A 27,764-nucleotide genomic window follows, 5' to 3' on the forward strand; every position below is an offset into this window, starting at 1 on the left:
CTGTCTATCTGTATGTCATGTGTGTCATATGATGAATTGAAAATGGGGGACCCTGATGGAAACAAGACGAAAGTCTTTCTCAGGTCTGCTGTCTGCATCCTCTTAACAATTGTATGTATTGAGCTGTACTGTACTGTACCCATTCTGCAATCTGTTAATAAACTTTTCAATCAATCAATCAATCATATACGTGTATTCGTTATTTTTCCGATATCGCTTTTTCTATGATCAACGTCGGGAGGAACTGCACGTCGCGTAGAGCTGCGGTAGGGGGCGCTCCGCAGAAAGCGTACCACATTGTCTCCCGCCGAGCTGTGCTTTTCCATTTCCTGGCGTTACTCCTCCTGAGTCCATGAACTAATAATCTGTATCAGCCACCAACCGTCCGGACTCAGGGTTGCAGACTTGCAGTCATGTCAGCAGCACCTGCTATGGGGACAAGCAAAGCGGCCCAGGGTGACGTGGTGGCCCCGAAGAGGAAGAGGGGACCAGGGGCCCTGGCGACGGCCTATTTGGTTATTTATAACGTTGTTATGACAGCTGGGTATGTAGCCGAGTTCTTCCTGGTGCGAGGTGTGTGTGTGTGGGGGCCGGGGGGTGAGTGTGTGTGTGTGGTTTTTTTTATATATATATATGTGTGTGTGTTGTGGAGCTGCGTGATCATCGTGGTTGAATGAATGGGGATCGCATCGGGGATCGCCTCCTGTCAGACAGTCACACACATTCGTCTGTGTTGGATTTCCTTCTGCAGGATTAGGATCACACGATGTTTACATTTCTGGCTCGCATCATGTACGGAAGCATGCTGTTACAACTAAAAGAGAGCTTGGTTTTCTAGGAAATCGTCGGACGGCCTGCCTGTATCTGACTTACAGACAGATTGTCCTGTTGTCAAGAATTAGATCTGGCAACAGACGGTTCATTGTTGTGGCTGGTGGTGATGATGATGGCCAACGGTTACAATGGATCACGTCATGGATGTTTCTTACATTGTTGGCGTTGTTTGCTTTCCAGCTGTTTCGCCTGGTCCACATGACCACGATTGAGACACCCAAATGAACGATTCAGTAGATTCAAATTGACTTGGTTTTTGCAATAGCCCACTAGAGCTAGTGATTGATTGATTGATTGAAACGTTTATTAACAGATTGCAGAATGGGTACAGACTACAGTACAGTACAGCTCAATACATACAATTGTTAAGGGGATGCAGACCAGAGAAAGACTTTCGTCTAGTTTACATCAGGGTCCCCCATTTTCAATTCATCATAACATATGACATACATGACATACAGATAGACAGTACTGCTACATCTATACATTTATGACATATCAGATTTGCAAATACAGTACTGTTTGTGATACAAAAGTGTCCAGAAAAAGAGTGTATATACATTTGGCGTAGGAAAACTGTACATTGGAGGTGGGGGGGGGGGGGGGGGGGGTTGGGTAGGGGACACACACACATTTTACGCTGTACATTGGAATACTGACAAAGCCTTACTTGGTCATTTACTGTACAACTAGGTTAGGACATTTGTAGGGGCAAGTTTCGAATTGCAGTCTCACGTAGGTGTTTTTTGAGAGTGGGTAGTGATTCACATTCCTTTACAGCTTTAGGTAGGGCGTTCCACATTGATGTGGCATAATTGCGAAACGTGTTTAGTCCCTTGTTTGAGCCGAATCTGGGTTTTACATGATTTGTGGAGCTCCCTCTGGTGTTGTGATCGTGGTATTCACTGACCTTTGGGAAGTATTTTGACATGTACATGGGTACCTTGGTCGCGTAGTGTATCTTGTAGACCAGGCCCATTGCAAGTTGCTGTACTCTGTCGTCTACTCTAAGCCATCCTAGGTTGTCAAAGTGGGCAGGGGTGAGGTGGGTTCTAGGAGTCAGGTCAAGCAGTAGTCTGACTAGCTTGTTTTGAGATGTTTGTAATTTGTTTTTTAGTGCCTTTGAGGTGCTTTGGTACCATGAGGTGCAAGCATAGTCGTAGTACCCTTGAATGAGTGCTCCTGCTAGAGTCTTCAGGGTATTCTTGTTTACCAGAGAGGAGATCCGGTACAAGAATCGCGTTCGTTGGTTGACTTTTTTTTATTACATTGGATGCCATTTTGTCACAGGAAAGATTAGCCTCTAGGATGGAACCCAGGTAGGTAATTTCATCTTTCCTTGTGATAATATTGTCACCCACTGTAACCGAGAAGCCGTCGGTCTTGCTGAGTTTGTTATTTGAACCGAAGAGAATGGACTCTGTTTTGCCCATGTGTAATGATAGTTTGTTGTCGGCGAGCCATATGCAGATTTTGCCTAGTTCCGAGCTGAGGGCTTTTTCAACCTGTAACTTGTTCTTGTCAGAGACCAGCAGGGCTGAGTCGTCCGCAAACAGGAACAAGTTGCAGTCACAAGCTGACGACATGTAATTTGCATAAATTAGGAATAGTAGCTGTCCTAGTATGCTTCCTTGTGGAACACCACAGCTCACTGTGAGGGGGGGGGATAGGGTACCGTTTACCTCCACCATCTGTTCCCTCCCCTCCAGGTAGGATTGTATCCAGCTCACTGATAAACTATCAAAACCAATTGCTTTTAGCTTGTCAATCAGAATGGTGTGATTGACAGTGTCGAAGGCCTTTTGTAGGTCCAGCATGACCATGCCGCAGTATTTGCCCGCGTCCACCTCTTGTTTGATGTGGTCGTTCAAGTAGAGAAGGCATGTGTCAGTGGAGTGGGATGTTCTGAAGCCAGATTGGAATTCGTAGATTAGATTTTTTTCCGCAAGGTACTTTTCGATCTGTTCGTATACTATTTTTTCCATGACTTTCGAGATGGATGTAAGGATAGAAACAGGGCGGTAGTTGCCCGGGTCTAATTTGCTGCCCTTTTTGTGCAGGGGTGTTACTCTCGCAATTTACTGCAGCCTAGTTGATTGTTGAGTAATTTCCAAAGTTCACATGGTTTATTTTTGTTTTCCTCGGTTTTGTCATTGATGAAATCTTTTTTAGCAGTTTTGATCATGGAGTTTACGTCATTTCTTAGTCTGTTTCTTTCTAGTTTGAGTTCAGTCACGTGGTCTTGGAGTTCACTGCTCGTGCTTTTGGTAAGCTTTGACTGACTTTTACGAAACTCAGCATTTTTTGTCTCTGGCTTTCATAGCAGTCAGTATTTCAGTGGGCATCCATGGCTCAGCGCGATTTTTTACCCTGGTGGTTCTTAGGGGGGCCATGTTGTTTAGTATTGATGAAAATTTGGTTTTGAAGCCAAGCCAAGTTTCTTCAACCAGTGTACCATTGAGTTCATCTGACCAGTCCAGACTCTCCAGTTCAAGGTTAAAGGCCTCACTGGATGGATATAGTTCTTATTTCAAGTTTCAAGTTTCAAGTTTCTTTAATAGTTGTCATACAGAAGTACAGAATACTTTTATACAAAATGCTTCTTACTGTTGCGCTCCAGAGACTGTGCAAGACGCATTTTGTATAAAAGTATTCTGTACTTCTGTATGACAACTATTAAAGAAACTTGAAACTTGAAACTTGAAATAAGAACTATATCCATCCAGTGAGGCCTTTAACCTTGAACTGGAGAGTCTGGACTGGTCAGATGAACTCAATGGTACACTGGTTGAAGAAACTTGGCTTGGCTTCAAAACCAAATTTGCAGGGTAGATAATGGTTGAAGAAGTGAGTCTTTAGTCGACGGCGAAAGATTGGACGGGATTCGGCTGCCCTAACTGGGGTGGGTAGTTCATTCCACCATTGTGGGGCAAGGACTGAGAATAGGCGGCTTCTCTTTGATGACCCTCCGGGAGCTTGGATAGGAGTAGGTCTGAGGCGGCCAGAAGATGCAGAGTGTAGGGGTCTTGAGGGTGTGTAGTTAGAGACCATTGACCGGAGGTAGGCGGGAGCGGTTCCCTACCCACGATCCAAAACAGTGTCTGTAAACACACCTTGCTGCTACGTTTTATTATGTCACATTTGGGTCATAGACTTGCGTTTTGATTTATAAAAATGGAACTGACCGGTTAGCTGCAGTAAATGGACTGTATTATCTTGGCTGGTGCAATCTGATTTCGCCATATAGCCTATATTCATGGGGTAACTTGTATCAAACATTTGGCAATGGCCTGGTATAATAGTGTTGAAACGTATGAACATTGGCCTGGTATAATAAGTGTGTTGAAACGTATGATAAATGATCTTTGTACTGCCCTGTTGTTGCATATTGCACAACTGGGGTTGTTGTTGCTGAAACCAGTTGTTAGGGCACAGTGGACCCATCTCCTGATAGTCCTCCACAACTTGCTTTGTATTCAAGTCAAGTCAAGTGCTCCTTCCAAGTCAAATGCAGGTGTCATGGCAGCTTGGGGGAGGGGAGGGGAGGTACAGGCAAGGGGGAAAAGTTAATAATAATAATACTGATAATCTACATTCAGATTCAGTAGCTATATCAAAATCCAATCCAATGACAAATAGGTAGTCCTGTAGTTATTTCTGTTCAAATGATGGAATAGCCCCTCAACCCTAACCTCAGATACTCAGCTTGTGGTGTCATTTGAGCTTTCTACTGAAAAATGCTGAAACAGTGGTATATATTCGTCATGACATCAACAATACACTATATTGGCAACATCTTCTATAGAAGGATGAAAATATTATATTAACCAATAATAGCCTGAGTATGTTAACCCAGGAATTGGGAACAGAATCTGTAATTCTGGACACTATAGCTTCAATATTGGCATTGATTCACGTAGAGACAGCTTCAGGATGTGATTGGAGGAATTCCTGTCTTTTCTTGACAGGACTCCAGCAAGGTGTGGCATACCGTTTTGGCTCAGTGATTGGCTGACTCCATGTTAAATCCACAAGCAAGCAAACAAACACAAACAAATCACCTTACTCACCTTACTGATGGTGTCAGGGCTATTTTTAACTGCTAATGTTACCTGTGACGCTAATTTAGCTTGATGAGTACCCTGTAGAACCTCTGCAGGGTTGAGTGGTAAGAATATTTACCTGCTTGATCTACTAAAGACCTGGGGGACCCTGGGTGTAAAATGGGGGACCCTGATGTAAACAAGACTCTTCAACTCATTCAAAACGCAGCGGCCCGCCTGATCTCAAACCTACCGAAGTCGGCCCATGTCACCCCACTTCTTAGGGACCTGCACTGGCTCCACATTGCTGCACGTATCCGCTTCAAGGCTCTCGACCTAGCATACCGTGCGGCAAAGGGAACCGCTCCCGCCTACCTCCGGTCAATGGTCTCTAACTACACACCCTCAAGACCCCTACACTCTGCATCTTCTGGCCGCCTCAGACCTACTCCTATCCAAGCTCCCGGAGGGTCATCAAAGAGAAGCCGCCTATTCTCAGTCCTTGCCCCACAATGGTGGAATGAACTACCCACCCCAGTTAGGGCAGCCGAATCCCGTCCAATCTTTCGCCGTCGACTAAAGACTCACTTCTTCAACCATTATCTGAAATAATAATAATAAAAAAAATCGAACCCTGACTAACCTTACTGTCATGCACTTGTCATAATAAACTAACCTACACTGTAACACGCAACACTTTGATAAACATTGTTACTCAGCTGATAGAGTTGTACCCTTCTTGCTGTCTTGTCGTACAGAACTTGTAAGTCGCTTTGGATAAAAGCGTCAGCTAAATGACTAAATGTAAATGTAAGACGAAAGTCTTTCTCTGGTCTGCATCCCCTTAACAATTGTGTGTATTGAGCTGTACTGTATTGTACCCATTCTGCAATCTGTTAATAACATTTTCAATCAATCAATCGACACTTTCAGTTGTTAAAAGTCGAAATTCAACACTACTGTCTGTAACTAATATGACAAGTAGCCAACATGTTTTTTTTGTACATCAAAGCCAAAGTGAAACAATACTACTGAGAATCAGATTTAAAGCAGGTGAAGTTGTTAAAGAGATTTGACCTAATACAGAACACTAAGCTACTTATTGCTGCAACAGGTACTTAAATCATTTTTCAGCAACATAAATAATTAAAACATTGTAACTTTATGTGACGCCTACTTGTCATTTCACATCATAGTTTAGCTATATTAGAATTTACATCATATATATGTATTTCATAAAAAATGTCATTCCAAACCTTTATTTAAACCTCGAAGGGAAACCAAGGTCAGTATTTCCCACAGGATTTTCAAAGACAATGGGGGGTGAACCTCCGACCCTCTAGGGGCGTCCGGGGGCATGCCCCCCCTTAACTTTTCTTTGTGTGTACATTTTAAAGTTAAATGCATCAATCTGGTGCACTTTGAGAGCAAAATAAAGAGGCTAGATCTATGATGAACTTTGTGCTCAACACACAAAATCGACTAGACTAGTGGTTCTCAATCCTCTCCTCGAAGCACCCCAGCCGTTCAATGTATTTGTTAAATTCCACCACCAGCACACCTGATTCAACTTAACTAGCCCTTTATTAGTTGAATCAAGGTGTGCTGGTGGTGGAATTTAACAAATACATGGAACGGCTGGGGTGTCTCGAGGAGAGGTTTGGGAACCACTGGACTAGAGCATACATTTGAGCCATCAAAGAAATGAAGCAACAGTGGTTACCCGTGTTGAACTGGTTTATTTTTTAGAAAAAAAATATATATAGTGGATTACTATTACGACTACTACCACTGCCAATACATCCCTATTGGCAAACTTTATATTAAAAAAAATTGTAAAAAACTTCTGATTACTTTCTTTTTTTGGTTAATTAAAAGTGGGCCGCCACAGTCTAGGTAATTAATGGGAAACCCTGAAGGTTCCCCTCATTTACAGTCACGTCGAGTGTATACAGAAATAAGCAACAAAAAAAGCATAGTATATGATGCCTGGAAATAATTCTTAATTCAAAGACCAAGAAAACCACGATTAATAGGGAAATTAACTTTCGGACAAGTTATGTTTTTGTAGATTTGTATTGGGTTTTTTACTACCGGGCAGTCCGGTAGAGAGAGAGAGAGGAGGAATGGGAGACAGTCAGAGCAGGGGAAGACATTCGGCAAAGATCGCCGGGTCCGGGAATCGAACCCGGGTCGGCCGTGTTGCGACGCAGCACATTATGTGGTTCGCCACTCGGGCGCCCCCTGTTTTGCTTCTTGCTGTAAATTTCTTTTATACTAACCTCTTATTAGTATGCACTCTGCTTCTACTAAGGAATGAAATCTACCTTACCTATATTATTACCTACTATGCTAATATGCACTCAAGTCTGTAGCACTCAAGTTCGACGCTGTTAGACGAACAATCTTACTTACCCTTAGCTGCCAGAGTTGTACATTTCCTGCTGAATTGTTGTACAGAACTTGTAAGTTGCTTTTGGATAAAAGCGTCAGCTAAATGACTAAATGTAAATGTAAACTTGTCTGTAACTTGTCTACTTCGTGACAGGTGGCTGGTGATTGCGGTGGGCCTGGTCAGAGCCTACCTGGCCAGAGGCAGCTACCATGGCCTCTACTACTCCATAGAGAAGCCACTGAAGTTCTTTCAGACCGGAGCTATGTTGGAGGTAGGTGAAGGACTGACGCTACATTCAATATGACACACATCCAGTTATATAACCACTTAGCCTGAATATTCAAACTATTAAGAGTTGATAACGCTATATAAGCCCAAGTCCGATGCGTCTATGTATTGTGTATCTCAAGTATGTCAAATATTACATTTAGAGAGTGTAAAAGACCTCTTATTTCACCAATGGTGTGTATGTCCCGTACAACATATTGACCTCCTGGCAAGTATGCGTGACCACGTAGTGTCAAAGGCACACAGCCCTTAGTAACTAGTCAACATGGCTAGTAGGGGTGGAACGATGCATCGATCCAGATCGATATATATCGATCTATTATCAATTATCAAATAGGATCAATGCAACGTAAAAAGATCGATTCATATTGCGATACTCTTATTTTGAAAATCCCCTGGTGAGCAATGCATATCCGCCCGGCCGCGTGAATATTTTCCCTAACAGGGTTGCACTTCCGCGTTCGGTTTGCGCGATCTGATTGGCCACTGACGTTTCTGGTCATGTGACATGTGCGCCAATCGTGTGACGCCTGTTTCTATCACCGGTTAAGCTTAGGCACTCTTTCGAAGTTGGTTAAGGTTAGAGTTTGTCTTAGAGCAGGGCGATAGAACACCAGCCCTGATTCCAAACTCTAACCTTAACCAACTTCGAAAGAGTCGCCTAAGCTTAACCAGTGATAAACTAGGCGTTAGGTAGTTTGCAGGCTGTTCGAGGCGGAAATAGGCGCAGAAACAGGCGTCACGCGATTGGCGCACATGTCACATGACCAGAAACGTCAGTGGCCAATCAGATCACGCAAACCGAACGCGGAAGTGCAACCCCATTAGGGAAAATATTCACGCCGCCCGGCCACCACAACAGTAGCTCAGTAGCAGCGTGTGTTAACGTTGGACAGCATTGCTTCAGAGTCCGCCTATTTTGCGACCCAAAATAAGTGCCTGTTTTTTTTCCCCCCACAACGGGTCAAATGCATCTAACATGCTTTGCATCCTTGCCATTCCTTTATGCCCACATCGCGTTAAATACCGAAAATAACACTGCGTTAGCGTAAGCTAACTAAGCTAAGCTGATCAGAGACATATAGAGAGAACAGCAGAGGTCCACTAGGGACTGGGAAGGAGGGGGGGTTACTGCACTCTCGAGATAGCCCCACTACCAGGATCTGGCCGGTACTGCACCTTCGGACTCCCAATATGCCTTTTCCAGCCAAAATACAGCTCTGACAGTGAATAAGATATTAATATCGAGAATAAAAAAAGAAAAACGAACCAAAAACAGTGAACAGGAGGTCTATTTGTATTAAAAACAATAGATTGTTTTTCATTTAAATGTCTGGAAAAGCTAAAAAATAAAAATGTCAAATGATATTTCCATTGCCTTTTTTTCCATTGCCTGAATCGAATCGTATCGTGGCAGACTTTGTGATATCGGAAAATATCGTATCGTCCAAAGAATCGCTATCTTATCGTATCGTGATGAAACTGGTGATTCCCACCCCTAATGGCTAGCATAAAGGTTTCCAGACTCAGTGAAGCCCTAACTAGTCAACATGGCTAGCATAAAGGTTTCCAGACTCGGTGAAGCCCTAACTAGTCAACATGGCTAACATAAAGGTTTCCAGACTCGGTGAAGCCCTAACTAGTCAACATGGCTAACATAAAGGTTTCCAGACTCGGTGAAGCCCTAACTAGTCAACATGGCTAGCATAAAGGTTTCCAGACTCAGTGAAGCCCTAACTAGTCAACATGGCTAGCATAAATGTTTCCAGACTCAGTGAATGGCAGTAAGAGACCAATTAAGATAACTTCACACTCTGGTTTGGAAATAGAAACAGGTCAGGTCCTCCCTCGTTCCCTCTGCTGTGTTATATGCGTACAAAGTCACACACGCATGTGTATGAGTTCAGGTCATACCATCCAGACACGGTGTAGCACACTGATAAATTACTGGGCCACGGTGTCACCTCTGCTAGATATTCAATTCATGAAATCCTCTTCAAACACTCCTGTGCTTCCTTTTATGTAGTACGCCATTGTGATCTCATTTAGTATAATAAATAAGGGGCGACAGTAGAGGGGAGGTAGAGTAGTCATCTGGTAATCTGGAGGCTCCCGGTTCGATTTCCGGCTCCTCCCGGGCAGCGTGTCGAAGTGTCCTTGAGCAAGACACTTAACCCCTAACTGCTCCTGATGAGCAGGTTGGCACCTTGCATGGTTGCCTAAAAGGTCAAATGTGAGGAATCAAATAAAAATGAAATGTACCGTACTTTTCGCACTATAAGCCGCACCTGACTATAAGCCGCAGCAGCTAAATTGAATGATGTGTACATATATAAGCCGCACTGGACTATAAGCCGCAGGTGTTTTAATGTTTAATTACCATATGTAAGGGTTCGTGCACAGAGGGGATTGTCACAATACTGTCGGACAAATAACAAGAATTAACTCATTTACAAGTTGTATTAAGTTTAGCAAATAAGGGAACAGATAAATAACACTTCAATGCAGTAAAAAAAGCAATATTTTAGGGTTTGGTCCACATATAAGCCGCACCGTTATATAATACGCAGGGTCGAAAAATGGGGGAAAAAGCCGCGGCTTATAGTCCGAAAAGTACGGTATATGTATATCCCAAAATCACAATGAATTTCCCCCATGGGCTTCACAGATCAAGAAGAAACATCACAATAGATCCAGAACTAAAACCATAAAATCCACATTGCAACACCCCCAGACTTTCCCCAATGAAGATAAGGAACCACTCCCTAAAACCTGGCAATAGGGGAAAAAAACACCACAGGCAGCGTGGAGGAGAGAAACCTCAGATGAGCAATTCAAAGGGGATCCCCCCATCAGGCTGTCGGTGATATTATAGTGTTGCTATGGATTATAGATGGATGGAGAATAGAACAAGCTAATAATTGGTATGTGTACGTATGTATACATGTGATAAAACGCATATACATACATGCATAGTAGCAATAGTATCTAAAGTACCGTAATTCCTCTAATAGTAACCCCGGCTTGTATTTGTTTCAACTGTAGCGGGTACCAGGCTTGTATTAGGAGGAGGCCTGTATAAGAGGGAGGCCTATATTTCACATTTTCAAACGGATCATAATGAATAAATCAACATTTTGTGTCAGTTTGAACCCAGTAAAATGTACTGGGTTCATTTATTGAAACCAACCAAGTACTGTATGAAATAGTAAACAGTGCAATTACAGGTGGTCACTGGTCATTTCAACGTTTTCAAAGTGAAATCAAGTAACTAGCTCAGTATGCAGCTCAGTATATTAGTAACCCGGCTTGTATTAGGAGGCCGGCTTATAATTGCTTAGCTCAAGAGCGCACCCGGCCATTAATAGAGACCCGGCTTGTATTTGAGACCCGGTTACTATTAGAGGAATTACGGTACATAAGTAATAAGTAGTAGTAATAAATAAAATGAAAATAATAATAGAGCCAAGAAAAAAAAGCATAGGAATACAAGCGCTGGTATGAAAAATAAGATGATGTCTCAAAGTCACATTCCCCAGGGCCAGGGGGCAGGAGAACCACTCGGCTCCAGTTGAGGAAGAGCGGGCATGGTTAGACGGTGTAGGTCAACTGAGGACGGCGTAGAGCAGATCCAGTTTGAGGAACAAATAGTAAAGCGCTTTGGATAAAAAGCTGCTATATAAATATAGACCAATTTTCCATTTTATAAATCTACTTTAATTTACCTCAAGTCCCGCCCTCTTTTCTTGATCCTCCAATCACAACTGTCGCTTCCCTCAGACAAACTTTATTGAGGCGCCAGTTCAATTACATTGAGTCGACATGTTGCATACTCAGTCCTCTTCTTCATCTTTTCCCTTCACAGATACTGCATTGTGCCATGGGTGAGTTCCTTCCTCCCTCCTCCCTCCTCTTCTCCTCGGTGACGAGTCTCTCTGCTACAGTGGCATCTTTTATCGCCCGGCCGGCCACGTAGACCCCGTCAGTGTCGGCTGCTTGAGAGAGAATCGGGAGATTGTTGTTGTTGGTTAAGATGGTGTTAATGTGATAACCAGAGCACTAGATGCCACATGATACGAGCCACACCAGGTTCACATTTGAGTCTCTTCATTATCTGGGATTGGACGCTAAAGCGAGCTGACCTTTCCCACAGCAAGCAGGCTCCCTGCTGCTGCTTTGTGCAGGCGAGGACACCCAGTAGTTCTACTGTGTACACGGCTACACGCACGTACACACTGCATATAACTCTGTATGATAGCATACAATAATGCTGTATATATATATATTTGTTCTTACCATATATATATATATATATATATATCTATCCACATATGTCTGTACACATCTGCATATAATCCTTTTTACATATCTGTAGATACTATATCTATATCTGATTATCTGTACATATCCCTTACCTACTCTTACTAGTTACACTGCTGGCCAGTATGACTTACTACCATGTCTTTATACCTGTATCACTGTACATATTAATACTACAACATCTGATCAGCATTATACTCAGTAGTACTCATTTATATATTTTATACCCAGTTTAATCACCTGTACATTGTATATTACTATTGCACTTTAATGTAACATTTGCACTCTGGTTGGATGCCAAACCTCTTTTCGTTATACTGTACTTGTGCTGTATACTGATGACCATACATTTGAATCGAATCGAATCTAGCACACACACACACACACACACACACACACACACACACACACACACACACACACACACACACACACACACACACACACACACACACACACACACACACACACACACACACACACACACACACACACACACACACACACACCACACCACACCAACATCCCATGGCTGTGTGTTTCACCACATTTACAGCATATTGGGAGCACATACAAATACAGAAAACGATGACCAAGCCACCTGGATATATACAGTCTGGTTCATTTAGTGGTATGATAAAAACAGTTTTGTTGTGTACTACTGGAATGGACAAGGCAAATACACCGGTGTTTTTGCCATTTCCACAATATAATTATAAACAAATTCCACTGATTGCATGGTGGACATGTTCACTTGGGACTCGTTGCCTGGACACACACTGGGGAAATTCTCAGATACCGATACCCTATCTTAGCCTGGTTTCAGTGCATCCCTAACCCTAACACCCCCCCCCCCCCCATCTGGGAATCTTAAGAATGTGCTTAACTTGTGTGTATTATTGGCCAGCAGTGTTGTCTGTCTGTAAGACTGTGGTCTTGTCCTCCAGGGATCGTTCCGTCCTCTGTGGTGCTGACTGGCTTCCAGGTCCTGTCCCGTGTGTTCCTCACCTGGGCTGTCACACACAGCGTCAGAGAGGTAAGACTGGTTACTCTCCATTCCTCAATAACACACACACACACACAAACTCCTCTGACCTTGTCTGGTCCTTTCCAAAGACCCAAGAGACGGGACGGTAATATATAAATGGTAAATGTATATATATTAGTGCTATCAATAGATTCAATTTTTTTTAACTAATTAATCTCACAATTTTCTGTAATTAATCTAGATTAATTAGATTAAAAATAGCATTTTTCTATTTAAGACCGAAGCTTGTAACAGATATTTACTTGAGTAAAATCATGGAATTAATGTAAAATCAACACAAAGAAAGTATATTTAGATTCAAAGACTATTTTAATAGCTTTCTTTGAATACAGTTTCTCTCCTGTGAAATACAAATGTTCAACAAAACCATCAACATTGACTCAGCTAAACCTCTTTCTTATATCCGCGGCGAATATACTGCTGAAAGTTCAGAACGTAGAAGATTTTTCAATCCATAGATTAATCTAGATTAATTTATTTTAATGCTTTAAATTATTTAAATTAATCTCAAGTTAAAGCATTCATTTTGACAGCCCTAATATATATATATATATATATATATATATATATATATATATATATATATATATATATATATATATATATATTGTGGGAAAGGCTCCCTCTTGTCTAGTATATTACGGTGCATTCTTATACTAAACATGTAAAGGTACCGAAATTTGGTACCGATTGATCTAGCGTGAATCAGTACTCTGTAGTACCGATGTAATTAGGTCGGCACCCTTAAAAGTACAGAGTAATACACACACACACACACACACACACACACACACACACACACACACACACACACGGTTCTGTTTTCCATCAAGGCCATCATGTAATGTCTGTCGGAGCCAGTTTATTTTCTGTGTTTTCCTGAGTAAAAGATAATGAGTCACTGTGTCACTGTAGATTCATTTTCCAACGTGATAAAGCGATGTACCGTTTGTCTCGTCGATAGACTGAAGAGGAGTTGAAGTGTATAAAGTAAGAAAATCTTGCAACAGCCTTCATGCCTGTAAGCCTGCAGGAATGAATGTGCTTGATATCCATAGTGGGCAACGTCCCTCAGAGGTCTTAAATGCTGTGTGTTTTTATCTGGGGTAGCGTACTGACCTGATTTGCAAGGCTTGTGTGTGTGTGCATGGACGGACGGACGGACGGACGGACGGACGGACGGACGGACGGACGGACGGACGGACGGACGGACGGACGGACGGACGGACGGACGGACATGTGCAAGTGTTTACGCGTGTCTTGCCTTTCTGTGCATCTCCGTCTTCTCAGTATTTGCATCACAATTAACCTAATGTCTTGGGACTATGACTTTGTGACGTCTCCTTGCCTGGAGTGTGAACAGATCAACAGAGCCATCAGCAGAACCTGCACGTTGCTGCTATGATATAATCTCCTCCAAGTAGCCCAGAGCAGAGGAGCTAGTGTGTGAAATAATCCCTTCCCTCTCTCCTTCTCATCTCATGTACTGTAATGTCTCTCTGTCTTCCTCATCTCATCTCATGTACTGTAATGTGTCTCTGTCATCCTTCATCTCATCCCCCTGTACTGTAATGTGTCTGTCATCCTCCATCTCATCCCCCTGTACTGTAATGTGTCTGTCATCCTCCATCTCATCCCCCTGTACTCTACTGTAATGTGTCTCTGTCTTCCTTCATCTCATCTCATGTACTGTAATGTGTCTCTGTCTCATTTTAATGTCAGTACAAGTCAGTTTTGAGCTGTGCCATTCTGACTCCTACAGTATATACTGTATATTTTTTTGGTCAACGCAGGACCTTTTGGCCACGCAGGACCGACAGAGGAGAGAGGGTGAAACGGGAGGAGAAGAGGGGAAGACATGCGGCATATGGCCACCGGGTCGGGGAATCGAACCCGGGGCGACCGCTTCGCGACTCAGCGCGCTATGTGGTGTGCTACTGGAGCGCCCATATACAGTACCATTCTGACTCCTACAGTACTATTCTGACTCCTACAGTACCATTCTGACTCCTACAGTACCTACAGTACTATTCTGACTCCTACAGTACCATTCTGACTCCTACAGTATCTACAGTACCATTCTGACTCCTACAGTATCTACAGTACCATTCTGACTCCTACAGTATCTACAGTACCATTCTGACTCCTACAGTATCTACAGTACCATTCTGACTCCTACAGTATCTACAGTACCATTCTGACTCCTACAGTACTATTCTGACTCCTACAGTACCATTCTGACTCCTACAGTACCTACAGTACTATTCTGACTCCTACAGTACCATTCTGACTCCTACAGTACCTACAGTACTATTCTGACTCCTACAGTACCATTCTGACTCCTACAGTATCTACAGTACCATTCTGACTCCTACAGTACCATTCTGACTCCTACAGTACTATTCTGACTCCTACAGTATCTACAGTACCATTCTGACTCCTACAGTATCTACAGTACCATTCTGACTCCTACAGTACCTACAGTACTATTCTGACTCCTACAGTATCTACAGTACCATTCTGACTCCTACAGTACCATTCTGACTCCTACAGTACCATTCTGACTCCTACAGTATCTACAGTACCATTCTGACTCCTACAGTATCTACAGTACCATTCTGACTCCTACAGTACCATTCTGACTCCTACAGTATCTACAGTACCATTCTGACTCCTACAGTACCTACAGTACCATTCTGACTCCTACAGTATCTACAGTACCATTCTGACTCCTACAGTATCTACAGTACCATTCTGACTCCTACAGTATCTACAGTACCATTCTGACTCCTACAGTATCTACAGTACCATTCTGACTCCTACAGTATCTACAGTACCATTCTGACTCCTACAGTACCATTCTGACTCCTACAGTATCTACAGTACCATTCTGACTCCTACAGTACTATTCTGACTCCTACAGTACCATTCTGACTCCTACAGTATCTACAGTACCATTCTGACTCCTACAGTACCTACAGTACCATTCTGACTCCTACAGTACCTACAGTACCATTCTGACTCCTACAGTATCTACAGTACCATTCTGACTCCTACAGTATCTACAGTACTATTCTGACTCCTACAGTATCTACAGTACCATTCTGACTCCTACAGTATCTACAGTACCATTCTGACTCCTACAGTATCTACAGTACCACTCTGACTCCTACAGTACTATTCTGACTCCTACAGTATCTACAGTACCATTCTGACTCCTACAGTATCTACAGTACCATTCTGACTCCTACAGTATCTACAGTACCATTCTGACTCCTACAGTATCTACAGTACCATTCTGACTCCTACAGTATCTACAGTACCATTCTGACTCCTACAGTACCATTCTGACTCCTACAGTACTATTCTGACTCCTACAGTCCCATTCTGACTCCTACAGTATCTACAGTACCATTCTGACTCCTACAGTATCTACAGTACCATTCTGACTCCTACAGTATCTACAGTACCATTCTGACTCCTACAGTATCTACAGTACCATTCTGACTCCTACAGTATCTACAGTACCATTCTGACTCCTACAGTACCTACAGTACCATTCTGACTCCTACAGTATCTACAGTACCATTCTGACTCCTACAGTATCTACAGTACCATTCTGACTCCTACAGTACTATTCTGACTCCTACAGTCCCATTCTGACTCCTACAGTACCATTCTGACTCCTACAGTACTATTCTGACTCCTACAGTACCATTCTGACTCCTACAGTACCTACAGTACTATTCTGACTCCTACAGTATCTACAGTACCATTCTGACTCCTACAGTACCATTCTGACTCCTACAGTATCTACAGTACCATTCTGACTCCTACAGTATCTACAGTACCATTCTGACTCCTACAGTATCTACAGTACCATTCTGACTCCTACAGTATCTACAGTACCATTCTGACTCCTACAGTACCATTCTGACTCCTACAGTACCATTCTGACTCCTACAGTATCTACAGTACCATTCTGACTCCTACAGTATCTACAGTACTATTCTGACTCCTACAGTATCTACAGTACTATTCTGACTCCTACAGTATCTACAGTACCATTCTGACTCCTACAGTATCTACAGTACCATTCTGACTCCTACAGTACTATTCTGACTCCTACAGTACCATTCTGACTCCTACAGTATCTACAGTACCATTCTGACTCCTACAGTATCTACAGTACCATTCTGACTCCTACAGTACCATTCTGACTCCTACAGTATCTACAGTACCATTCTGACTCCTACAGTATCTACAGTACCATTCTGACTCCTACAGTATCTACAGTACCATTCTGACTCCTACAGTATCTACAGTACCATTCTGACTCCTACAGTACCTACAGTACTATTCTGACTCCTACAGTATCTACAGTACTATTCTGACTCCTACAGTATCTACAGTACTATTCTGACTCCTACAGTATCTACAGTACTATTCTGACTCCTACAGTACTATTCTGACTCCTACAGTACCATTCTGACTCCTACAGTACCTACAGTACTATTCTGACTCCTACAGTACCATTCTGACTCCTACAGTACTATTCTGACTCCTACAGTACCATTCTGACTCCTACAGTACCATTCTGACTCCTACAGTATCTACAGTACCATTCTGACTCCTACAGTATCTACAGTACCATTCTGACTCCTACAGTATCTACAGTACTATTCTGACTCCTACAGTATCTACAGTACTATTCTGACTCCTACAGTATCTACAGTACTATTCTGACTCCTACAGTATCTACAGTACTATTCTGACTCCTACAGTACTATTCTGACTCCTACAGTACCATTCTGACTCCTACAGTACCTACAGTACTATTCTGACTCCTACAGTACCATTCTGACTCCTACAGTACTATTCTGACTCCTACAGTACCATTCTGACTCCTACAGTACCATTCTGACTCCTACAGTATCTACAGTACCATTCTGACTCCTACAGTATCTACAGTACCATTCTGACTCCTACAGTATCTACAGTACTATTCTGACTCCTACAGTATCTACAGTACTATTCTGACTCCTACAGTATCTACAGTACTATTCTGACTCCTACAGTACCTACAGTACCATTCTGACTCCTACAGTACTATTCTGACTCCTACAGTACTATTCTGACTCCTACAGTACCATTCTGACTCCTACAGTACCTACAGTACTATTCTGACTCCTACAGTATCTACAGTACCATTCTGACTCCTACAGTACTATTCTGACTCCTACACTATCTACAGTACCATTCTGACTCCTACAGTATCTACAGTACTATTCTGACTCCTACACTATCTACAGTACCATTCTGACTCCTACAGTATCTACAGTACCATTCTGACTCCTACAGTATCTACAGTACCATTCTGACTCCTACAGTATCTACAGTACCATTCTGACTCCTACAGTATCTACAGTACCATTCTGACTCCTACAGTATCTACAGTCCCATTCTGACTCCTACAGTATCTACAGTACCATTCTGACTCCTACAGTACCATTCTGACTCCTACAGTATCTACAGTCCCATTCTGACTCCTACAGTATCTACAGTCCCAGTCTGACTGTGACTCCTACAGTACTATTCTGACTCCTACAGTATCTACAGTACCAGTCTGACTGTGACTCCTACAGTACTATTCTGACTCCTACAGTAGCTCTGAAAATCTCAGAGCACGTCAACATCATTCCTTGGCCATTAACTTTCTGCAGTGTGGTAGTGAAAGGGTTAAGCAATTGACACACAACACAATGATGGACCAAACGAGCCCCAGTGGTAGAATTACATGACGGATGAATACACGGCATCATTCATCCTTCTGCACTGAAAGTTGCGTTTGGACCCTTAGACCACTTAGACCACTGTGTGTGTCTCTCCCGTCTCTAGGTGCAGAGTGAGGACAGCGTTCTGCTGTTTGTAACAGCCTGGACCGTCACGGAGATCATCCGCTACTCGTTCTACACCTTCAGCCTGCTCAATCATCTGCCCTACCTCATCAAATGGGCCAGGTAAGGCCAGCTGCTCCGGCCGTCAGTGTTATTAGAAGTGTTGTCCGTTATGGATTGTGTGTGTAATTAATTACAGTACTGTTTGGTCTGCTGGAAGATTAAAGCTGCATTATGTAACTTTCACGGCAAGAAAGAAAAGAACGGATTTTTTTTTATTTGTGTCATTCACATTTATGCTCCGGACTGTAGCCTTTTGCGTAGTTCTAATATATAAATCGCCTATTTCAGTCGGGGAACACTCGTTATAACAATTAAACCATTTATAGTGACGAATGATTATACAGTTGTATTTGTCAGTATAGGCTCTGCCCTCAAGATGCTCTCAGTGCAAAGCCATGCAAGCCTGCGACAGATTTGGCTTAAGAACGCAAATAAAAGTCCCCAGTTGGGGACGTCCTGAGCAGAGCCTCACGCCACACGCAGGACACGCAGAGTTGTAGTATTAGTATGTACAGTGATACAGGTATAAAGACAGTTTGGTAGTAGTCATACCAGTGTTTCCCACAGGATTTTGTGAGAATGTGGTGGGTGAACCTCGGGCCCTCTAGGGGGGTCCGCGGGCGTGACCCCCGGAACTTTTTTTTGTTGTACATTTTAAAGTTAAATGCATCAATCTGGTGCACTTTGAGAGCAAAATAAAGAGGCTAGATCTATGATGAACTTTGTGCTCAAAACACAAACTCGACTAGACTAGTGCTTCCCAATCCTCTCCTCGAAGCACCCCAGCCGTTCAATGTATTTGTTAAATTCCACCACCAGCACACTTCAACTTAACTAGCCCTTTATTAGTTGAATCAGGTGGTGGAATTTAACAAATACATGGAACGGCTGGGGTGTCTCGAGGAGAGGTTTGGGAACCACTGGACTAGAGCATACATTTGAGCCATCAAAGATATGAAGCAAAAGTGGTTACCTGTGTTGAACTGGTTTATTTTTTAGAAAATAAAATAATATACTGGATTACTATTACGACTACTACCACTGCCAATACTACTGATACATCCCTATTGGCAAACTTTATATTAAAAAAATAAAACTAATAATATATATATTTATTTAAAAAAAAATTGGTTCACTGTGGCGGGACTAATTAGACGGCGGGCCGCCACAGTCTAGGTAATTAATGGGAAACACTGCATACTGACCAGCAGCATAACTAGTAAGAGTAGGTAAGGGATATGTACAGATATAGATATAGTATCTACATATATAGATAGATAGATATATATACGGTAAGAATAAATATATGTACTGTATATGGTATATCATAAAGAGTTCTATGGGTTATATGCAGGTGTATAAGTAGGTATATAGAAGTATTATACGCAGATGAGCAGAATATCTGGTTGACCAGCATGGAAAATGTCTTCTGGTGTGAACAGCCAGGCTCCTGTTCTTTGGCGTCTGGTTTGTCTCTGGCCTCAGAAACCACATCCTCAGATGATGTGATACTGACAATGGAGACATTATCAGCATCAGGTTTAATTTTCATTTAATTTACATTTAGTCATTTAGCTGACGCTTTTATCCAAAGCGACTTACAAGTTCTGTACGACAAGTCATCAGGAAGGGCACAACTCTATCAGCTGAGTAACAATGTTCATCAAAGTGTTGAGTGCTACAGTGTAGGTTAGTATATTAGGACAAGTGCATGACAGTAAGGTTAGTTAGGTTTATTGCCAAGTACGTTTGTAAAATACAAGGAATTGGTTTTCGTACGTTGGTGCATACAATAGACATAGAAAATAAGTACGAAAGTATAATTGTAAACGAGTGCTGCAAGCCAAATAAGTACTACAGTTAAAAAATATAAAATAGAATACAAATTTAATTTTTATATCTTAGTGAAACACTTGCAATACGGGACACGTATCCTCGGGGACACGTGATGTAAGGCTTAGTCCACATTGCAGCCGGCTTGTGGGAGGCATGGCCTAACAGCGTTCGAGACAGGGGAGGGTAGAATTGGACGATACGAAATTGGGATGGGAGAAAAATAGAAAATGGGAGAAAAAGTAGATACAAAAAAAAAAATTAGTCTCCAGGGTGGAAGCACAGAGTGTTTCAAAGAGTTCGTCTCCAGGATGGAAGCAAAGATTGTTTCAAAAAGTTTGTCTCCGGGGTTGAAGCAAAGAGTGTTTCAAAAAGTTTGTCTCCGGGGTTGAAGCAAAGAGTGTTTCAGAGAGTTCATCTCCACAATCTTACCTGCACGCCTCAGGGCCCTGGAGGCATACAGGAGAGATGGCAGACTGCAGCCAAGCACCTTCCCAGTGGAGCGAATAATACACTGCAGCAGGGAACAAAATAACTGGGCGCCCATCGCCAAATGCGTGTAGATTTACCGTCTGGCGTCTAACAATAATAGTCTGCCCGCCAGCTGGCGGGTGTAGTTCATATCGATACTCTTATTTTGAAAATCCTGTGCGGGTCTCATTGCCGCCCCAAACGCAGCTCCAGTCATAATATCTGGGCTCCGGCAGCTAGCAACGTTCAGGTTCATATGATACTCTTATTTTGAAAAACCCTTAGCAACTCCGCGAGTCATATGATATCCGCCAACTCAGTGTTGTTTCTTGAAAACAGAGCAGCGTTGTAAACAGAGCAGCGTTAACACAGCACTGCGCCTACAGACGCGAAATAAGTCTGTGATGTTTTTTTTCTTCTCACAACGAGTCCAATGCAGCTACATGCTTTGCACCGTCGCCATTCCTTTATGCCCACATCGCCCGAAATTAACGTTTATGTACCAATCACTACAACGTTAACGTCAGCTAACAAGTTAATCCTGATGATCAGACGAGACAGAGCCATAAACAGCACTGAGGAAAGGGAAATAGGGGGGGGGGGGCACTCTCCCCTTCCCTGTGTGTGTGCGTGCGTTTGGAAAGACGACGGAGTCACTAGTCAGGACTCAGGACAGGAGTATATTATAGTAAACTGAGGATTACTGAGGATGGACAGATAATGTTGATATTCAAATATAAAATCTTTTGAGAGGAGTGGAAGTTTGAAGACAGACTACAATATGATGCGGGGGTGGTGAGTTGAAACACAGTGTGTGTGTGTGTGTGTCCCGACCCCACTTCTATGTTTCAATAAATTATTTGCATTTAAAACTATTAACGCTGACTCATTCCTTCAGTCCACTCAAAATTATGCTAATATTCCTTATGTTGTTTATGATATTAATTGAAAATAGCATATGAGAGTATTATATGTAATAATAACACATGGCGATATACTAAAAAGCTATTTATAATTTTTGGCTAGTAAAAAATCTGCCCGGCTGGTACTTTTAAAAATCTACCAGCCAAATGGCTGGTAAGTCAAAAAGTTAAGTTTGTTCCCTGCGCAGTCTGCCCTCTGCCTTGGCAGTGGCTGCAGTGTACCAGATGGTGATAGAGGAGGTGATGATGGACGCGATGATGGCGGTATAAAAGTGCACCATCATAGTCTGTGGCAGTTTGAACTTCCTCAGCTGCTGCTGAAGGAAGTACATCCTCTGTTGTGTTTTCTTGGTGAAGGAGCTGGTGTTCAGCTCCCACTGGAGGTCCTGGGAGATGATGGTGCCCACTAAGTGGAAGGGCCGAGTAAACTAGGGCATCGCTCAGGGTGATGGGGGAGAGTGGGGATGGGTTCTTCCTGAAGTCCACACAGCCTCTACTGTCTTTAGAGCGTTGAGCTCTTGGTGGTTCAGTCCACACCAGGCGGTCAATCTCTCATCTGTAGGGCGGACTCATCCCCACTAGAGATGATAATAATAATAATAATAATAATAATACACTTTATTTGTATAGCAGCACCTTTCATACAGGACTTGCAGCCCAAAGTGCTTCACAGCAGTAATGTAGACACAAATTAGACATAGGCATTAAATGAGCATAAAAATAGATGAGCCTGTTGAGGGCGGTGTCGTCCGCAAACCTCTAGCTTGACAGACTGCTGACTGGAGGACGTACAGCTGTTGGTGATCAGGGAGAAGAGCAGAGGGGGAGAGAACGCAGCCCTGAGGGGGGGGGGGGGGGGAACAGGTTCTGATGGTCTGGGAGTCAGAACAGTGTTTTCCCAGCTTCACGTGCGCTCCCAGCTGGGAGAACCCGCCCTGCAGGAGAGGTAAGCCAGCATGTCATGTAGGGAGCATATCTAGGTGGATAGATGGCTGCAGGCGGAGGCTGGGGTGGTGGTGGAGGGAGTTTCTACTCCCAACAACATTGTGCAACAGGGCATGCAAGGCAGCCGGAGAGTGCAGCCATGCACTGAATAATGGGAGGCCGGGAACAGCTTAAATGGACCGTCCTGTTAACAGTTTTAGCCATGTTGATTATGATTGGTGTGCATTCTGATCGGCTGAACCAGAATTATTGGCAGGTATGATTTCCGCGTCCTGCATGAACTAACGTTAAAGCTACATTTCCTGAGCTGAGAGATTTTATTTCGTGCCACTGGTCATGCCTGGCCAGAAGGGCTTCCACTGTGTTTCATGTAGTGCGGATGGGAGGGTTTTCTCTTGTTAAGCCAAACTGTGTGGCTTAGAGGAACACGCCAATATTATTGGAAATGCTCTTACCGTCTTCTCCAGAGTCAGACAAGAAGATAGATGCCAATTTCCTATTGTGCGTTCAGTAGAAAGCTATCTGGCTGCAAGTTAGCCTAGTTAGCTTAGGGAGAGGTGTTTTTGGCCAACGGCTAGGCTAGCTGGTCAGGTCCGTATCCGCTTCCATTAATTTGTGCTAAGCCAGGCTCATGTATTTCATCTCCATCATGTATTTCATCTACATCATGTATTTCATCTACATCATGTATTTCATCTCATCTACCTATATCATGTATTTCATCTCATCTACCTATATCATGTATTTCATCTCATCTACCTATATCATGTATTTCATCTCATCTACCTATATCATGTATCTCATCTACCTATATCATGTATTTCATCTACATCATGTATTGCATCTACATCATGTATTGCATCTACATCATGTATTTCATCTACATCATGTATTTCATCTACATCATGTATTGCATCTACATCATGTATTGCATCTACATCATGTATTTCATCTACATCATGCATTTCATCTACATCATGTATTTCATCTACATCATGTATTTAATCTACATCATTTATTGCATCTACATCATGTATTTAATCTCCATCATGTATTTCATCTCCATGTATTCCATCTACATCATCTCTCCATCTACATTGTGTATTTCATCTACATCTGCCGCCAAGGCAACACAGCCTCATTCCCTATAGGGGAGCTGTTGCCAGGTAGCAAATTACTATTCCTTCACTATTAACATTCTTCCTTCGTCTTCGCTTTCCCCCGAAGACACAGATATAGGATTGCTAAGAGAATAGGTGTTCAAATTAAATTAAGACTGCCGAGATTAGCGGAGCCGCGCTGTGTTTCCAATGTCAGTCACTGGCTCTGGAGGTGCCGACAATACCCAGGGCACCCTCCCCGCTGCCGCTGCTGCACTTCAGTGTTGGCTCCAGTGGCCTAATCTGCCAACTGTTCCATGATTAAAATGGATCTGTTGTATTGTCAGAGGTGCACTATATATGGACATTTGATTAGGTCTGTTTATATTTTCATAACTGAACGAACAACATTTTCCTCCAACTTGGCTCGTAACGGCTAACAAATGTGCACTTGCGTCAAAGAAGGATGCAACTGTAATGTGAATATTTCAGAGAATGAAATTGTATTCTCTCTTGTTCTTTCTCTTTCTATCTCTCCCTTTCTTTCTCTCTCTCTCTCACCCACTCTCACCCTCCCCATGGCCCCCTGCCGTCTATTTCCCCTCCCCCTCCAGGTACACCTTCTTCTTCGCGCTGTACCCCATGGGAGTGACCGGGGAGCTGCTGACTATCTACGCAGCGCTGCCCTACGTGCAGAAGACAGGCCTGTACTCCGTCACTCTGCCCAACAAGTACAACTTCTCCTTCAACTACCACACCTTCCTCATCCTCGCCATGATCTCCTACATTCCTCGTGAGTGGCCGAACACCCTGCAACACCGTACATGCTGACGGTGTGGTGTTGTGTATGGCTAGAGTAGGCTTTAAAAATAAATATATATATATATGATTTATGCGAACAACATACATGCACAAACATAGAGCCTCACTTAAATGAAAACACCCCTTAGTATTAAGTAGACAGTAATCTGTACTTAAATAAGGGGGTAATAATATAGAGAAAATCTTTATTATAAAATCATATAAACTACATACATAAGTACAACAAATATACTTTTATGACATGAGAACAGGAATGGCTCATAAAGTGCAGGATAGCGATGCAATGCTGGCAGGGGGTCACTCAGTCAATGCTCCAAGAAGGAGAATAGGGCATCTTTCATCCTCAAAAGGGACAGATGTGTAAACGTGTATACGGTTGATCACATCAGCCAAGATCAAGTCCGACGAATGCATTTCATCCACACACCTGATGGCAATGTGCCAATTAAATGCCAATTCTGCATCTTCTGGTCGCGTGAGACCCACTCTTATCCAAACTCCTGTGGGGGGGGGTCATCAAAGCGAAGCAGGCTATTCTCTGTCCTCACTCCACAATGGTGGAACGAACTTCCCACCACAGTCGGGACAGCCGAAACCAGCCCAATTTTCCGCCGTTGGCTAAAGACGCACTTCTTCAATCAATATCTATAAAAGAAAAAGGGAAAAAAGTCAAACCGTTGTATTGCTAATATGTCTTTACTACTATGCACTCAAGACTGTAGCACTCAAGTTCAACACTGTTTGACAAACAATGTTACTGCCAGAGTTGTACCCTTTGTGGAGGAATATAGCCGACGCTGAATAACTTACTCAGTCAAAAGAGACCTGGTTAATGCAGTCTATTAACTCAGTCAAAGTATCAATACAAAAGTAGGTTGAGAGTTATTGCTGCATGACTCAAAAGACATTGGCCTGATGTGTCCCCAGGAGAGCTCAGAGAATCCAGTGAGACGTAGCTCTTTATAGTGGAGTGAAGGGAATTCTGGGTAGAATGGCCCTAGGTATTGGATTGGAGGGGTGGGGGTGGTATCAGGTGAGGCAAAAGGTGAATGGGGGAGGGTTGGAACATGACTGGGAGATTGTTTGAGGGGGGGGTGGGGGGGGGGGGTCATTATTCCACACCTTCCTGCTGACTTGTTGTACAGAACATGTAAATGTTTTGCCCTCCGATGCACAAGTGGCAGAGCCGCTGTTCCATATTCATTCACTTTTTTGTCCCTCTATGAATTAAGGAGATGAGGGAGACACAGCAAATAACAAAAAGCAGAGCGTCCTCCAGTTAGATAATCACATGCGGTAATGTGAACAGCTGCCCACACGGGCTCCTTTGCATGTAAGCGGCCCGTTCAGACGACCTTGGTGTGGTTTGGACGGAGACCCAAGCGCTGTCTCCATGTAACCGAAGTCATTGTTTAGTGTTACCTGCGTTTCACAACATCGCAAGAGGACCAGTAGAAGGGGTTCATTCCAAAATGCAATAAATTCATTTTAGACTCGAAACTGTCACCTGATATTCATGACTCAGTGTTTAAAAATCGCAGATGATCAGCATCTTCCACAAGGTTGTTATTCTGTAAACAGAAGTACTGTATCTACTTTCATGCCAGCCATCCATGTCGTGTTTTTTTTTTTTTTTTTTTTAGTGCATCTCTCATTTTGGAATGATACCCTAAGAGAAAGCATCTGGTGTGTCTTGTTGATACAGAGTGTGTTTAACTGGCATATACGTCCTACGTTATAGTCCGAGCAAATTATTATCATCATCTAATAAAACTGGATTACATGTCAGCTGTTGTAAAAGGGATATGGTGTTTATTTGCACCAACTCAAAGGCTTGAGAATCCCCACTAACACTGGAATATTAATGTGCACGTAAACATACTTGTCCTTTGATGTCGAGCATAACAGGTGTTTTTCATCCCGTGACCCCCCGACCCCCAGTCTTCCCCCAGCTCTACTTCCACATGATGCGGCAAAGGAAGAAAGTTCTGGGCCACGTGGAGGAGTACACCAAAGTGGAGTAACGCCCAACAACAGCCAGACTGGTCCATTCCAGAAGGGCGGTGAAAATAACCAGACCAACAAACAGAGGAGGCCCTCTCTCCCAAACACCACGCCTGCCTGGCCGATTAAACCATGTCTGCTTGTCGAGATATCAAGCCCAGCTTCTGTTTCCCAAATCGTCAGAGGTTTACCTGGCGGATGATCTAATGATCTAACAAGTTATTATTCTTGTTTTGTTTAGTCTTTTGTTACTTAATTGGTCGTTGGGCTGTTGACGGGGTAAATCTAGACGCTCATGTGCTGCACAATATGAAGGGAATCTTTTTTTTCTTTTTTCTTTCTTTTTTTTCCAGTTAACCTCGCTTACTCAGAAAAAGTCACAACTCTAAAGAACGTATGAATTCTGTACAGTTGCGCCGCCCCAGTTTGAGCGGTGAGCAGGTCGCCGCCGGTTTTCGACGTTCTCTCAGATGTGGTGATTGAATTGAATGCACTGATACAATCGATACCCTATTCCCAAAAAGGCACAGTAGAAGATCTCTAAAAAGTAGGTATTGTCCTTTTTTGTTTTGTCGTAAGACGAGTGATGTATACACTGTAGTATATAGACTGTTGGACTGAGGTGATTTTTTAGGGTTTGGCTACATGGTAGTGCAAACAGAGTTTTGTACACCCGTTAATTTATTTTGGAGTCCTTTTACTATCCCCATTTATTTATCACTTGAGAATCGTTTGATCACATTCCCTGTTTAGTATAATAAAGCTTTTTCATTCTGTG

The 27,764-nt window shown here is 42.9% G+C and overlaps 1 protein-coding gene across 1 annotated transcript; it reads left to right on the forward strand.

Annotated features, from left to right (window-relative positions):
• The first annotated feature begins 339 nt into the window (after positions 1-339).
• Positions 340-27,764, forward strand: hacd2 (3-hydroxyacyl-CoA dehydratase 2). The gene is made up of 7 exons (XM_084310418.1): positions 340-544; positions 7,426-7,543; positions 11,426-11,444; positions 12,828-12,916; positions 18,827-18,948; positions 24,775-24,953; positions 26,924-27,764. Exons 1-7 carry the CDS (start codon positions 414-416, stop codon positions 27,004-27,006), a joined length of 741 nt encoding a protein of 246 aa, XP_084166544.1. The 5' UTR covers positions 340-413; the 3' UTR covers positions 27,007-27,764.

Source organism: Notolepis coatsorum, assembly GCF_963971535.1.
Source record: "Notolepis coatsorum genome assembly, chromosome: 3".
Taxonomy (NCBI): domain Eukaryota; kingdom Metazoa; phylum Chordata; class Actinopteri; order Aulopiformes; family Paralepididae; genus Notolepis; species Notolepis coatsorum.

Bases quoted from the DNA above. Each gene is read 5' to 3' on its own strand.
- hacd2 (XM_084310418.1), top strand. From the start codon at position 414: ATGTCAGCAGCACCTGCTATGGGGACAAGCAAAGCGGCCCAGGGTGAC. The intron at 545-7,425 runs GTATGTAGCCGA...ACTTCGTGACAG, and splicing joins AACGTTGTTATGACAGCTGG to GTGGCTGGTGATTGCGGTGG. The intron at 12,917-18,826 runs GTAAGACTGGTT...TCCCGTCTCTAG, and splicing joins TCACACACAGCGTCAGAGAG to GTGCAGAGTGAGGACAGCGT.